The 14699-nt window shown below is 40.9% G+C and overlaps 1 protein-coding gene across 1 annotated transcript; it reads left to right on the forward strand.

Moving 5' to 3' along the window:
* Positions 1-2285: 2285 nt before the first annotated feature.
* leo1 (LEO1 homolog, Paf1/RNA polymerase II complex component) lies at positions 2286-14453 on the forward strand. Its single transcript, XM_022201454.2, has 14 exons — positions 2286-2397; positions 3889-4025; positions 4657-4946; positions 5725-5933; positions 6225-6329; positions 6478-6572; positions 6788-6936; positions 7792-7876; positions 8000-8094; positions 8193-8327; positions 11822-11957; positions 13453-13645; positions 13747-13844; positions 14143-14453. Exons 1-14 carry the CDS (start codon positions 2340-2342, stop codon positions 14254-14256), a joined length of 1899 nt encoding a protein of 632 aa, XP_022057146.2. The 5' UTR covers positions 2286-2339; the 3' UTR covers positions 14257-14453.
* The last annotated feature ends 246 nt before the right edge of the window (positions 14454-14699 follow it).

The raw sequence follows: 14699 nt of genomic DNA on the forward strand, positions 1-14699 counted from the left end.
GACACTTTAAGAGACAGCTGAAAGCACAGAAAAAGCTGGTAGGATGGTGTTAAGTAAAGATTTTAATCAAAGCAATTTTTACTTCACTAGTACGACTTCATCATATGGATTCAAAATAAATCAAATGCTTACATTTAGTTCAGTTTTGATGGGAGGGGGAAAGGACCCAGAACACAGAGTGCGCTAAAAATAAGATGGCGTTCAGTAAAGATTTTTTCAGTCAAACAAGTTTTCACTTCACTTGTATGACTTCAAATGGATTCTAATTAAATTGAATGCTTCCTTTCAGTTAAGTTTTGATTTAAGAGTGATAAGTTAAGGTAATTACTACTGCAATGTCCCTAATCACAAATACATTTTTAATCAGTGCAAAGTACAACATCATCTCCCTTTAGACTTCAGATTCAAATTGAAAAACTGACTGTAAAGAGTCACCACATAAACACTAAAGATAAAACTCAGATTTATATGATGATTCTGCATCTCTGGCAGAATCTTGAGTGGAGACTTGACATGATCTACTGTCTGCATAGAAAGCTCCCTTTCTTTTCCTTTTATATACAAATACATGGATGTACACAAAGCTCATATTGTGTACATTAAGCCTTACTTTACCCAGTAATTGTAAAGCTCAAGGAAAGCTCATCCTCTTTTTACTACAGTGTGTTACACAATAATGGAGATAGAATTACATGTAGCCTCTCGGTTCACACAATATGTGCACTGTAAGAAGATACCTTGCCAGTAATGCAGAAACTTTGGGAAGAGATATACATGCTCAGACGTACATCAGTCATCAGTGTCCAACTGCTGAAATGAGATGAATAGTAGTAATCCATTTTGCTGAGGATGACTTTGCTGCAATTTGAAACCTGTTTTACATCTGAGATACACGTTAATGCAGTACATTGCTTCGGCACTTGCACACGTGGTTTCTAGTTTTAACTCTTTAATGTGGCATGCAATCCCTCTTTCTGCACCGAAACATGGCAAATCTAGGGTGAAAGGAATTTTACATTTATTTTACTTTGTAGCATAGACGTAAGACAAGATAAGATAAGATAAGATAAGATAAGATAAGATAAGATAAGATAAGATAAGATAAGATAAGATAAGATAAGATAAGACAAGATTAGATAAGATAAGATAAGAAATAAGATAAGATGAGATAAGATTTAAATACAATGCATGACAGAAAAATAAGTAGTTAATACTGACAATGATTCTGAGGTTGCAAAATAATATTGTACTTGATAATAAAATTTCACACATAAAAATGGAACACTGCACATTAAAATGTAAAATTGCAAGAATAATTAAATATTGCAACTGATATTAAAATATTACACACAGTATTTCATTATCATGTGTAACATTTCATGCTCTTTTGAAGTATTTTTTAGCATGCGCAATACGATTTCAAAGACTATGTCAACTTATTCTATATTGTACTCTATAATTCTCTTTTAAATCCAATGAATTATTCCTATTATATCACTATTACTTGTGTAGCTATGTGGAGTTATGGATGCTTAGCTGTTTTGTATTTCTACCAAAAGCAATACATGTGGCAAATCTTTACTGATTATTTCACAAATTTTCAAAGATTACAAAGATTATTTTCTTTCTTTCTTTCTTTCTTTCTTTCTTCTTTCTTTCTTTCTTTCGTCTGCCCTCTAAGCATATATTTGTGTATTTGAGTGTCTGGTGTGGTTATATGTTAGGTGAGTGTTTTTTGTGTTTTTCTTTTTTGTAGGGAGAAACAGTTTCAGATATACTAAATCATACATGTCTTGCATTTTAGAATAAAGAATCCAGTGTGAACTAAAAGTGTGAAAATGAAATGCATATATAAGTTTGTTGTCAAATTATGGTCTTACTGAGTTTCTAGAGGGGCTGCACAGTGACGTAGTGGTTAGCACTTTTGCCTTGTAGCAAGAAGATCACCGGTTCAAATCCCGGCCTTTCTGCATGGTTTGCATGTTCTCCTTGCGCATGCGTGAGTTTACTCCGGTTAATTGGTTACTCTAAATTGTCCGTAGGTGTGAATGTGAGTGTGATTGTCTGTCTGTATATGTAGCCCTGCGACAGACAGGCGACCTGTCCAGGGTGGCCTTCGCCCAAGTCAGCTGGGATAGGCTCCAGCACCCCCCGCGACCCTAGTGAGGATAAAGCGGTGTATCGATTATGGATGGATGAGTTTCTGGAGGCCTGCAGCGCATCCTGGTGCCTAATTTGACTCACTGCAGCAATTCGTCGGCTCAGGTTTGAACCGGATATGAAACTTTGCCGCTTCCGATTACCTCCGGTCGGTCACAATTTAGTACAGTTCGGAAGAAATGGCGGACATGGATGAATTGTTCGGGAGTGATGGGGACAGCGACAATGACCAGCGAGGTAATTATGTCTGTCACTCGTCCATTGTGGTGCTTTTTAAGAAAGTTTTCCGAAGAGAACGTCTGGAGTTTAGCCATTATGCTAATCAGAAGTTAGCTTCTCACGAGCGACCGTCGTGAAAAGTGCAACTTAAACTGATGCACAAAAAATAGCGTAGCAATTTTCTTTGTGATCACCCGGAATCATCTAATCTAGTGCCATACAAATGTAACGTGCAATTATTAAATAGTTATTCAAAAGCTGCTTAACACGGACATTCGTGGACATCATTCACTGTATGCATCGGAAACGGGCGATTTGGGTAAAATGTTCTATCAGTTAGTATGAATTGTCAAAAATAGTAACTGGTCAATTACTAAAGTAATCAGACAGGAGGCCTGTTTTTGGCTACTCCCAAAAATAAAATACCAGAAACGTCAAAGCGCTACTTTACACAAATAGATGTTTAAGGAATGCCACAGTCAAAAAAAAAATGTGCATCGTACTTTCTGATTCTGACAATATGATATGATCTCTTACTATATATCTTATTGTCCAAATCTTTTAATAAAATTAAAACATGTATGTTTGAATCATTCTGGCACTTCACTAGAGTATTTTAGGGCAATGATTTACATTAATAAACAGTCACAGAGTAATATAATTAGAAAACGAATACATTGGTTTGCCACCTACATTTAACTGAATGAATTGAAGATAACTTGAGTGAAACATTAGAATTTTGCGTGAAAGCAATGAATAGCAACCAAATTGTTTTGACAGAATTATCTGTCAGTCCACAGTGAGTCTTACAAAGTTTAGTTCTGACAATAACCATAAGGGGAACAATTTAAAAGATTGTATTCAATATTAAAAAGTAACTTTGTGCAAAAAATCCAGTGTAAAATGCATCTTAAAAGAGCTTTTCCTATTTCAGTAACGGAAGTATCGCACAAATATTGACCAAACTGTCAAGCATGATTGCTGTTTAAGGAGGTTATCCCTCACATTGTGATTTAATTTTCACAGTAATGCCACATGCATTTGCCCAGTTTGAAGTGAGCATTTTCCCTGCGTAGAGTAATAATTTGGTGGCCCCCAAAGAAGTTTTAGTAATAACCAAAGAAAAATTTACTGGCACCAAAATGATGATAATATAAAACATATTTTTTACACTGATTTTCTTATTCACATTTTCATTTTTCTTTTCTTTTTTTGTTTTTAAAGGACCCCAGGAAGACTAGCGGCCATTCAAAGGGCAGCTAATGGAGATCCAAATTAAACAATAAACAATTTACTTAAGCAATGATACAGTGATAAGAAATAACAGGAAAAGCATAAGTTTCTGTCAAACAGGGTTACACAGACTGCACACATGCTGCCGTCACCTGTCATGTTTACAACTGTATTTAGTCACCTCCCAAAAACACCATTCTGAACCAGGAATAAGCCTGTAGGTGATGAGCTGTACCATGTGCCACAAGAAAACCATTCTGCTTTGCTGCTTTGTAGAATCTGGCTCTGGCTCCGGTTCAGACTCTGAGCAGGAGAGGCCACGATCTGTCAGCAACGCTTCAGGCAGCGACAGCGACAGAGAACGGGATGACGATGATGACGACCAGGAGGCAGGAAAACCCAGTATGAATAAGGTGTGTGCTTTTATTTTTAGATCTTGTAGACATCATTCAGACAACATGATGTAAGTCAGGTGGTAGAACTGCTATTACAGCAACCTACCAACCTCTGAGGAGTAGAAAGGATGTATAGGCAAGAAAATAAGCAATATTTCTGTGTTACATTGGACTCTGTTTATTACAAATGGAACTTCACTTGAGGAAACACGCTCACCAGAGCATCCTTGCTTATATAAGTGTCGTCTCATTGTTAACAAGAACAAATGAAAATTGTGAGCTTTGATTTGACACTGCAGAGTGTGTAAGCACTGTAGCCTGGGCATGTTTCTGCTTACCTAGGAAATTAGATTTTAGTGAATATAGCTGTTTTTCCTTTCTGCTTGGTGCTATTTTATCCCCAGATTTACTCAATTGTATACTGGACTTGTGCATGTGAACTCATTGAAAAGATAATTTCCTTGATTAAAAGTTATTTTGTTAATGTTTTGCAGTCATTCGAGTGTCGGTTATTAATGTGTCGATGAACCAGAAGCACTGAATAACCTTCCAAACACGATGTAAACCTGAGGTCGGGCTGGACAGTGTGCAGCAATGATGTTCATCTGTACAAGATCTAAACATATTAATCTTCCCTTCTACCCTATAGGAGCTGTTTGGAGATGACAGCGAGGATGAGCAGCACAGTCAACACAGCGGCAGCGACAACCAATCCGAACGCTCGGGAAACCAGTCAGACGCCAGCATGCACTCCGACCAGGGGGAAAACGATCACTCTGATGCGGAGCAGCACAGCGGCTCGGAGCACGAGCATCGAGATGAGGACGAAGACGAGGATGACGGCGGCCACCGGTCGGACGGAGGAAGCCCAGCTGGCAGCGGGATGTCAGGTGGTGGAAGCCCTCGTTCTGACAGGGGCAGCGTTCGTTCAGACAGAAGGTATGACGACACGCGCAGAGTAGAGCTCAGTAATAGAGATAACTGTAGGTGGATGGGATGTGATTTGTGCACAACAAATAAATATATCAAACCTTTGGCTGATCAGGTAATCTCAGTGAAAATGAAATACAGTGATGACGTGAGTGACATGTTCCTTCATTACAGCAAACACAGATACTGCAGGTTCTTTTTTAATTCATCCCTGCATATATATTCATAGAGAAAATCCAGCCCTTTCATGGATTCTAGTAATTATTCACTAACAAGCTATACACTTGTGAATGGGTTTGGGTCTCAGAGCCACAAATTGTGTAAGTCAGGATGTACAGAGACACTGACTAGTTTTATTCTTTTCAAGGTATTCTTATAAACCCAGATTATTGCCAGGCTTAATCATTCACGCAAGTTTCAAGTAATTCTATTTGTCAGTCTTTTGCTAACAGGTACAAAGCAGTGTTTGGAAAAGAACAAGTAAACTTTACAATTAAATTAATAGTTTTACCGACTGATTGTTTCAGCACCTTTGACAATTTTTACTTGTGTTTCTACATCTTGAAAGATAGAGACCAAATTAAAAGCCCTTCTAGGGACGGACTTTGCAAATTAGCTCTGGCTATAAATGTCATAGTGTTATACATGTTTATTGTATACACTGGTCCCTATTAAATAAACAATAAATAAATAAATTAACAACCCAGCCTACGATGTTATTACAAGACATTTTCCTTTGTTGTCAGACTACAAGCCTTTTTGATTGTGTATCTGTGTTGTGAACCAGTGTGCACAGTGATCCTGGGACTCCACAGTCGGGTCCAGGCACCCCTCACTCTGATGGGGAAGCTTCCGGCAGGGACAACCAATCAGACGACGAGAAATGGGGGGGAGGAGTTAAAAGCGACCAGTCGGAGGATGAGGAGGAGAAACGTCGTTACTCTGATGAAGACAGAGAGAACTCTGATGACGAGGGGCCAAGGAACAGGAAACCAGGTGTGTCTGGTGTCAGAGATAGAAGAAACGTTGAACACAAACCTCAGCGAGTTAATCTTCACACATTAGAGTTTGTGGATTAAGGCCACATGTGAGCATTTTATCCTGAACTCGGAGGTTTAGCTCAGAACTCTGAGGTTAATATGAGATTAATTTGTCGCTCAGCCTTTCTGCATGTGGTGCTGAACCCTTTTTACTTTCTATGCTTTGTGTCCTGTATCTCTGATTTAAACCAAACAGTTTTGTGGAAGTTGTACTTATTTAAATTACCTATTGTGATTTATTTTTCAGAGTCTGCAAAGGGCAGCGATAGTGAAGATGACTTCATCAGGCAGAAAACCAAAGCGAAGCCTGCCTCTGATTCAGATTCGGACAGTGATGTTGGCACAAAGAAAGGCAAGAAAGAAAGAAATCTGTTCACTGCTAACTTAACATTTTTCCTTTACAGGATCAGCTGCAGTTCCAGTTTGAGCTTTAATGCTGCTGAATTGGACATTTTTGTCAACACGTTTTAAAGTAGTTCCTCTTCCATTCTGTTCCACAGTGAAGAAGACCGCAGCAGACGACCTGTTTGGAGAAGCTGATGACATCTCATCAGACAGCGATGCAGAGAAGCCTCCGACCCCGGGGCAGCCCCTGGTATCTATCTGTCCTCTGGCTCGCTGCCTTTTTCCTCCACCGATCATCAAACCTCTTTAATTGTGCAGAGTCCTCTTTATAAGAATTCCCAAATCTCTTTTTCTCAGAGCCTTTCGCTAAGCCTCTCTGAGCTGATCCCTATTATCGTGGGTCAATGAATCATACAGTGTCTTTTTTTTTTTTTTTTTTTAAATATTCTCTTTGTGTGTGTCCAGGATACAGAGGATGGCATGGAGGGGGAGCAGGCAGATGAGGAGCCTGCACCTGAAACTCGCATTGAAGTAGAGATCCCAAAAGTCAGCACCGACCTGGGATCTGACCTTTATTTTGTCAAGCTGCCCAACTTCCTGTCCGTGGAGCCCAGGTCAGAATACGGCACTGGACACACAACAACACATCTTGTACTTTATTATCTCTGATGTTCTTTTAAAATGCAGGGAAATGATAAAAAAATGACAAACGAGAAGATGGAATAGGGACAAGAAAAATGGCATAATAGTAGCGTTATTTGTGTCGCACAGTTCATACAGCTTCAGATTGCTTTAAATCAGTAAAAATTAGATCATAAAAATAGTATAATAATCATAAAACAATTAAATATTAGCAATAAAATCATTCTAATAGTCAGAGTTATAAGTAGGTTTGATACCAGTCGATTACAGGACACTCTATAAACACAAGCCTACAAAGATGCTTTAAAGTTTCATTTAAAGCTGTCTACTGAATCAGATTTCAGAGGGAAAGGCCAATGACATGCAGTGCAGCATCTCAGTATGTCTCAGTTCTAGTCTAGTAAATGTTTAAGAGGTCAGCAAAAGAGGATCTGAGGCATATGAAAGGGGCAAACCGAGCCAACATGTCAGATAAATACTCAGGGGCGAGTCCAGTAAGAGATTTGAAAACTGGAGTAATGTAGTGGTGCATCTGAGGTTTAAAGACTTCTTTGGCAGACATCACAATGGTCAAGTCTGCAATATATTTAAGCATGAATGAGTCTTTTGGTTGCATGCGGGAAGTATTTCTGAGGCGGTAAAATGCTTTTCATGGATAGGTCACAATCAGAGACGATACCAAAGCTTTCATAGCCAGCTTTTGTAAACATGCACTAAAGTAAATCTGCCTTTTCTTTAGCCCCAGTGACAAACACCTCGGTTTTGATGGACCTTAATGGCCAGAAAAGGTTTACTCATTTGGATTTTCACTCAATCTGCCTTCATAGACCCTTCGATCCTCAGTACTATGAGGATGAATTTGAAGATGAAGAAATGCTGGATGAAGAAGGACGAACCAGGCTCAAACTGAAGGTGCGCAGTTGTCTGTGTGGGCTGAGAATTTAATAAACTGGAAACACCATCAGTTCCCAAAAGATCTCCTGTGATGCCTGTCAGAACATGTGGAAGTGAGATTTTCTTACTTTTCTCTCACAGGTGGAGAATACGATCCGGTGGAGAGTGAAGAGAGACGAGGAGGGAAACGAAACACGAGAAAGCAATGCGCGTATCGTCAAATGGTCCGACGGCAGGTGTGTGTTACGTCAGGCTCGATGTTGGGGTTGTGACACTGTGAACGGGACATGATCTGTACTTGGCACGCCTTTTAAGTTTCCTGTTCTTGCCACAGCATGTCCCTCCACCTGGGGAACGAGGTGTTTGATGTTTACAAAGCTCCTCTCCAGGGAGACCACAATCACCTGTTCATCCGACAGGGTACTGGACTGCAGGGACAGGCTGTGTTCAAAACCAAGCTCACATTCAGGTAACGCACTAACACGGCATTGTTCTGTTGGTGACAGGCTGCTATGAGGGTCACACAGAGACACACATTTTCACTTGAGGCATATAAACTATGAGTTGCTAGGGATACTCCTCGTCTGTCTGGCTGCCTGACAGCTGAACGCACACTAAACAAGCCCCGGGTTACCTCTAATTCCCAACGACAACAATGGCACCCTTCATCCAGGCTCCATTCAGAAATGTACTTTATGCCCTAAGTCCCTGGATCACCTTGTGCAAGCTGCCCAGGTTTCTCCCAGTAAGAACTACATAAGCCTCTTAGAGCCCCTGAGTCCACCTGAATGTTCTGTCGTCTCCAACCACATGCGTCTAGTAGGACGCCGGCCAAGCCTGATTTAAAGCACAGCAGCCCTCCCAGACAGAACATTACCGTTTGTTGTGATTGAGTCTTATCATCGGAGTTTTGATTAGGATTAGAGCTGAAGCTGCTCAGTGCACAAACAGTTAGAACACAGCTTTTCTCTTCTAAAAGAGGCTTTGAGCAACCTCAAAACTTAATGGAGCAGAAGCATTTGTGCGAGATTGAGAAACAGCTGAGGTTTAGTTGCTCCGTTAATGTGTTTACCAAACAGACAAGAGACTCTGAATGCAAGATGCTAGATCTCACAGAGGAATCATGAATTAACTAAATGTTAAATTCTGACATTTTTTTTTAAAGAAATGTCTAGCAAAAACATTTCTGTCGCACAAGTTGATGACTTTGACATTTTTATTAGAATATGACTCGGCTAAGGCACCAATAAATGCTGCTATCTATGCAGCAGAAACAGAGTAACATGCTGATTCACCTGAAACCCCTGCAGTACCAAAACAAAAAACAAGCACTTTCACGAAAACAGTCGTGGACCTAATGTTCTGGGACAGAGTGTAAAACGGGACAACAGATGTCTTCCGTGAGGTCAAACAGATGCAGTCATATTTGTACATTTGTATTCAGGGCTACACAGCAAAATGTGCAGTGTTTATTCCTGAGCTCACAAACACAATTTCTTTAAACGTAACAACATTTGCAAAGCAGAGTTTTTGAATACCGTCCTACCTTGTTTGTATCTGCGTATTTTTCATGAGGCCAGTTTGTGCTTCTGCTTTCAGATCCTGCTGTGACTTTTGGCACAGACTCAGAGGTTGGGCTGTTAGTTATAGTGTAACTAATGTGCAGCTGGGCAAAAATGTAGCTACACATGGAGACTCCAAGAACTGAGACTGGTTGTTTTTTTTTTCAACAAGTCTTTGATGCCAGTGGAGCTGGTTGGTGAAAACTTCCTTTGAATAACAAACGTTTAACCAAGGCTTTACACAACAAACCTGCTCCTTATTTTTATGGCTCTGTATTACTAAATAGATGGGAACACAGTGAATGCACAGTAGTACATCAGTAGTCTCCTACACATTAGGCCTTGATTGTACTTCCTGGTGGACTCACACATGCACACACAGATATTGTTATTGTGTTGCTTTGTCATCTGCTTAGTCTACCTCGTTTCCTTATATGTGCAGGAGATTGATGTCTTTGTATTCTGCACATGTAAACTGCTGCCAGGCATGCACTCTGGGTCTGGAAGACTTGGGCAGATGTGGACCTTCACAAACACAAAGTACAACATCGGCTGTAGCAGGACACTCCAGAATAGCATGAGATTTTCCTATCTGCAATTACAGTGCTATCAGCTCCTGATCGCTGTGCATCACAAAGTAAACTGAAGAGCGTAAACATGGGGAGAATATGAAGCTAGCAAAACATGCAGCGCTGCAGAAGTGATATCAAAGGGTGAAATCTGACACTTTACTAGAAATAAGACCGTGGGTATCTACTGCAGGGTTTCCATCAGCTATAAAAGCAGCTATACTTACCTTTTTTTGGCTCACTGCTACATTTCTGCGATTGTCAGTCAATGAAAAGCTTGAAACTGTTGGCAGGAGTTTGCTGCAAATCGCCCATGTGCAGTGTGAATGCACAAATAGAAACAGAGCGTGGGCCAGGGCGATACTAAAAACTCCACAAGGTAGCTTTAATGAATGTGGGCAAAAGCAGGCTTGGCAGTATGCATTGTTTTTTTGTTTTGCAAGTTTTCAATGCAAGTGTGCATATAAATAAACAAAAGGTGCTTTAGTGAGGTGTTAGGTCAACACGTGCTGCCAGAGTAGATTCAGTGTGTCTACGCATCGATTCTGAGCTCTGCTGGAGGGATGGATCATCATTCTTTAAAAAGACGTTCCTTTATTTGGTGTTTGTTGATGGTGGTAGAGTGCATTGGTCTGAAATCTTCTACAGGTGTCCAGTTGAGCTGAGATCTAGTGACTCTGAAGGTCAAAACATATGATTCATATCATTTTCATACTTATCAAGCCCTTCGGTGACCGCTTGTGCCCTTCAAATGGGAGGACAGCAATGTTTTCGTCATAGGATAGAGACAAATTTGCATTGATTTGCAGTGACCCTTCCCTTTAAGACAGGGGTGTCAAACTCATTCTAGTTCAGGTTTCACATTCAGCCCAGTTTGATCTCAAGTGGGCCAGACCAGAAAAAGCACAACATAATAACATATAAATAACCACAGCTCCAAATTTTCTCCAAAATCTCCAAACATGAGACAAACATCAAAAGTCAGACAACAAAAGACTAAAAACAACAAAAACGAGACAAAAATATTACAAAAATGAGACAAAATGACAAAAGCGAGAAGCAAAATGAGACAAACGACACGAAACGAAACAACAAAAAAGTAACAAAGCGACAAAAATAGACACACAACACAAGCAAGACAAAAAACAATATGACAAAAATGATACACAAAATGACAAAAAAAAGACAAAAAACACAAGTGAGACTAAAAGGAAACAAAACAACAAAAACAAGAGACAAAAGTCAGAAAAAACATAACAAAAAGAGGGCAAAACATGACAAAAAGACACAAATGAAACAAAAAAACGAAAACGAGACAAATAAGTCAGAGAAAAAACAGCAAATACAAGACAAAGTATTACAAAACTGGGACACAAAATGACAATCTAAAATTTTAAGATCAAAACAATTTGTCATGGTCTAGAAACAATTTTAAATTTATAGTTTTACAAATTTACAATCTGCAGGTAATGTCTTCTCTGGAATTTGTACACTTTGAGGGCCGGATTGGAGCGTCTGGTGGGCCAGTTTTGACCCGCGGGCCGCATGTTGGACACCCCTGATTTACGGGGATGAATCATGCCAGCAAAACGCTCCTACACACCAAAACAGAGCCATCACATCCCTTCACTGTAGTGATGTAGGGTTCAGGCTTTCTCTTTTAATTTGCTGCCTGTCTGTATAGTTTGTCAGATCAGCGTGTTTTTACTTCAAACCTTTTTAAATGAGGACGACACACTCAAACCTGTCTTTGGATCACTCTGATGTCCTCAGTAAATCTGACATTGGCTGTGTTTCTTGTTTTTTTTGTGTGTGTGTGTGTGTGTTTCCAGGCCCCACTCCACGGACAGTGCGACCCACAGGAAGATGACCCTGTCCCTGGCCGACCGCTGCTCAAAGACGCAGAAGATCCGAATCCTTCCCATGGCTGGACGAGATCCAGAGTCGCACCGCAACGAAATGATCAAGGTAACGCACAGTCTGTCCATCTGTGCTGTTCTGTTTGTCTTTCCTCAGAGCCGTCTGAGAATGCCTTCGCCTCCGCAGAGACCGAAAAGGTTGCGCGAGGTCGCTTGTTGACAAGCATCACGCTCCATTACATGAAGACGTAACCTGACGTGCTTACATAATGAGATCATGGAGGGGTCACTGAAATGGAAACAGTGTCAGCAAGTCTGGTGTTCTGCTTGTGGCTTTATTGTCAGCCCAAACAAGCACGGCTGATAGCATCGTTTGGAGTCTTCCTGTCCTCACTGCCTCCCTCAGACGGCATGTACCTGGGGAATTGTTGAACCTACAAACACAACTTTGATTCTAAGTTTTATTACACAACTGCACATTTAGGCACGTTCTGTTATTTCCAATAAGAACATTACGTCCAGAATGATGGAAATATTCTTCTCTGAGTGCTTGTGCGAGTTCTTACCACAGCACGTGGCGTTTTCCCATTTTATGGCACCACTTTTGCCAGTTGTTTGTTTTTCAGTGAACGCACTAATTGAAATTTGGTAGAGCCAACAAAGCGGCTTTTTCTTAAAAAGTACAGCTTATTCAGGCGAGGGACACCCAGAAAGAACCCGCTGATTGTCTGCCAGAGCTGACAAGTACAAAATGGCAAATATTGAGGAAAACAATAACAAAATCTCCCCTTCTCTCATACACCCTTACTTTGCCTGGAGCTTTTTATTTATTATAGCTAGATATCCTTTAATCCTTTGTTTATCCCGCTGCGTTCCATCAATCACAAACAGTAAGCAAGGTAAGAGTGTTCAAGGACGTAGATTAGAGACAAAGGACAGCAAAAAACAGACTAAAATGTGGGACAAAAAGTAGATTTTATCATAATTCTGATTGGCAGCTTACATAGTGTAGAGTTAATAGCCAGTGTTTTAGGTTAACAATGCTGAGAGACTGTGTGAGCATAATCTCATGTGTGAGCATTATTCAATAATTTCATATGAGCAGATGCTTTTATCCAAAGCGACGTACATCTGACAGTAGAAAGAACACAAGCAAGGATCTAGGAGAAACAACCTGGATAAGAGCCATAAAATGAATAAAAAAGTGATAATAGGACCGTAGTGTCTACAGATAGTGAGGGACGTAATTGGATTTTTTTTTTGCTTTTTGTGGTCTGTCAGTGAATAGTTGGTTCTTTAGTCTTTTCTTTAAGACTGAGAGGGATTCTGCAGGTGGAACAGAGTTTGGTAAGCACAGAGAAGAGTCCAGCTATCGACCTGTGGTGGTTGGATCAGGCGCCTTTTGTTGGCCGAGCATATCGAACGTGAGGGAGTGTAGACCCGACTGCATTATCTTTTATAATCTCTTTTTAGCATTTTTAGTTAGCTGATAGGAATTTTAAAAACAAAAATGCAGCAGTGAGCCTTTGTTGCCAACAAATCACCCTGCAGCTCATACGAGGAGAAATGTTTAAAATATTTCCGTCTGGTGTTTCTTGCTGCAGAAAGAGGAAGAGAGGCTGCGAGCTTCCATCCGCAGAGAGTCCCAGCAGAGGAGGATGAGGGAGAAGCAGCACCAGAGAGGCCTGAGCAGCAGCTACCTGGAGCCCGACCGCTACGACGACGAGGAGGAGGGCGAGGAGGCCATCAGCCTGGCAGCCATCAAGAGCAAATACAAGGGAGGAGGAGGCCTGAGAGGTGAGGGTGAACGGATTCTACATTCACCACTGCCACGTTCTCATTACTTTCTGGCATTACTGAGACCTAATGGACGCTCCGCTTTTCTACACCCGATCCAGAGGAGCGAGCGAGGATCTACTCGTCAGACAGCGATGAAGGCTCCGATGATGATAAAGCCCAGAGGCTGATGAAGGCCAAGAAGTTGGACAGTGATGAGGTGAGTGACGTTCTCTGGTGGACAGACAGGGGGCAGTGTGAGGCAGGATACCGTGGAGGTTAAAAAAGCCAACTTATCCCCACATTATCCTGATATGAACTGAACAGCACAGGAAATATGAGTTCTTCCAAAGACTGTTCATTAACTTCTGCACTGGCTGTCCAGTAAAAAACACAAATGTCAAAACTGTACTTGACAACCTGCATGTCCTGAAACACTGCACAGAAAGTCTGCTGCTGTCAGCACAGCTGGCACCTCATTCCACCTCGTCATCTCTCCTCTGCTTTGTTTTGCACAGGAGGGTGAGGGATCGGGCAAGAGGAAGGCAGAAGACGATGAAGAAGCGGCCACCAAAAAGGCTAAAAAATATGTAATCAGCGACGAAGAGGAGGACGAAGAGGATGACGAATAATTCACTTTTTTTTTCTATCATTCCACTGTATTATCAGTGCTCGGCCCACGGGGCGTATAAACAGCCAGATTTCGTTTTGTACATTTTCTTATGACCTGTGTGTAGGCGGGTGAGTGTGTCTGTGTGTGTGTGTGTGCTTGTTTATGTTATGTACAGCAGAGGTGAGAAATAAAGAAATGGTTGTCTTATGTAACTGACGCTTCGAAAAAGCCCCCTTCATCTTTTTTTAATGTTATGAATCATATGTATGAATCATGCTGTTGTGAGATTATGAAACAGATTGTTTGGTTCACTTCAGGAACACAAAAAACCCAAAGCGCTAATAGGATAAGTGCTGTGGGTTGATGAGAGATTAAATTAGGTTAAGAGCGTAGAAGCAGCACCTGCCGTTTCTCTCTTCACTCGATCATAACAAGACAAAAACACGTCACCGGCGTTTTTGC

Source organism: Acanthochromis polyacanthus, chromosome 2 (genome assembly GCF_021347895.1).
Source record: "Acanthochromis polyacanthus isolate Apoly-LR-REF ecotype Palm Island chromosome 2, KAUST_Apoly_ChrSc, whole genome shotgun sequence".
Taxonomy (NCBI): domain Eukaryota; kingdom Metazoa; phylum Chordata; class Actinopteri; family Pomacentridae; genus Acanthochromis; species Acanthochromis polyacanthus.

Bases quoted from the DNA above. Each gene is read 5' to 3' on its own strand.
- leo1 (XM_022201454.2), top strand. From the start codon at position 2,340: ATGGCGGACATGGATGAATTGTTCGGGAGTGATGGGGACAGCGACAAT. The intron at 6,330-6,477 runs GCAAGAAAGAAA...TCTGTTCCACAG, and splicing joins TGATGTTGGCACAAAGAAAG to TGAAGAAGACCGCAGCAGAC. The intron at 6,573-6,787 runs GTATCTATCTGT...GTGTGTGTCCAG, and splicing joins CGACCCCGGGGCAGCCCCTG to GATACAGAGGATGGCATGGA.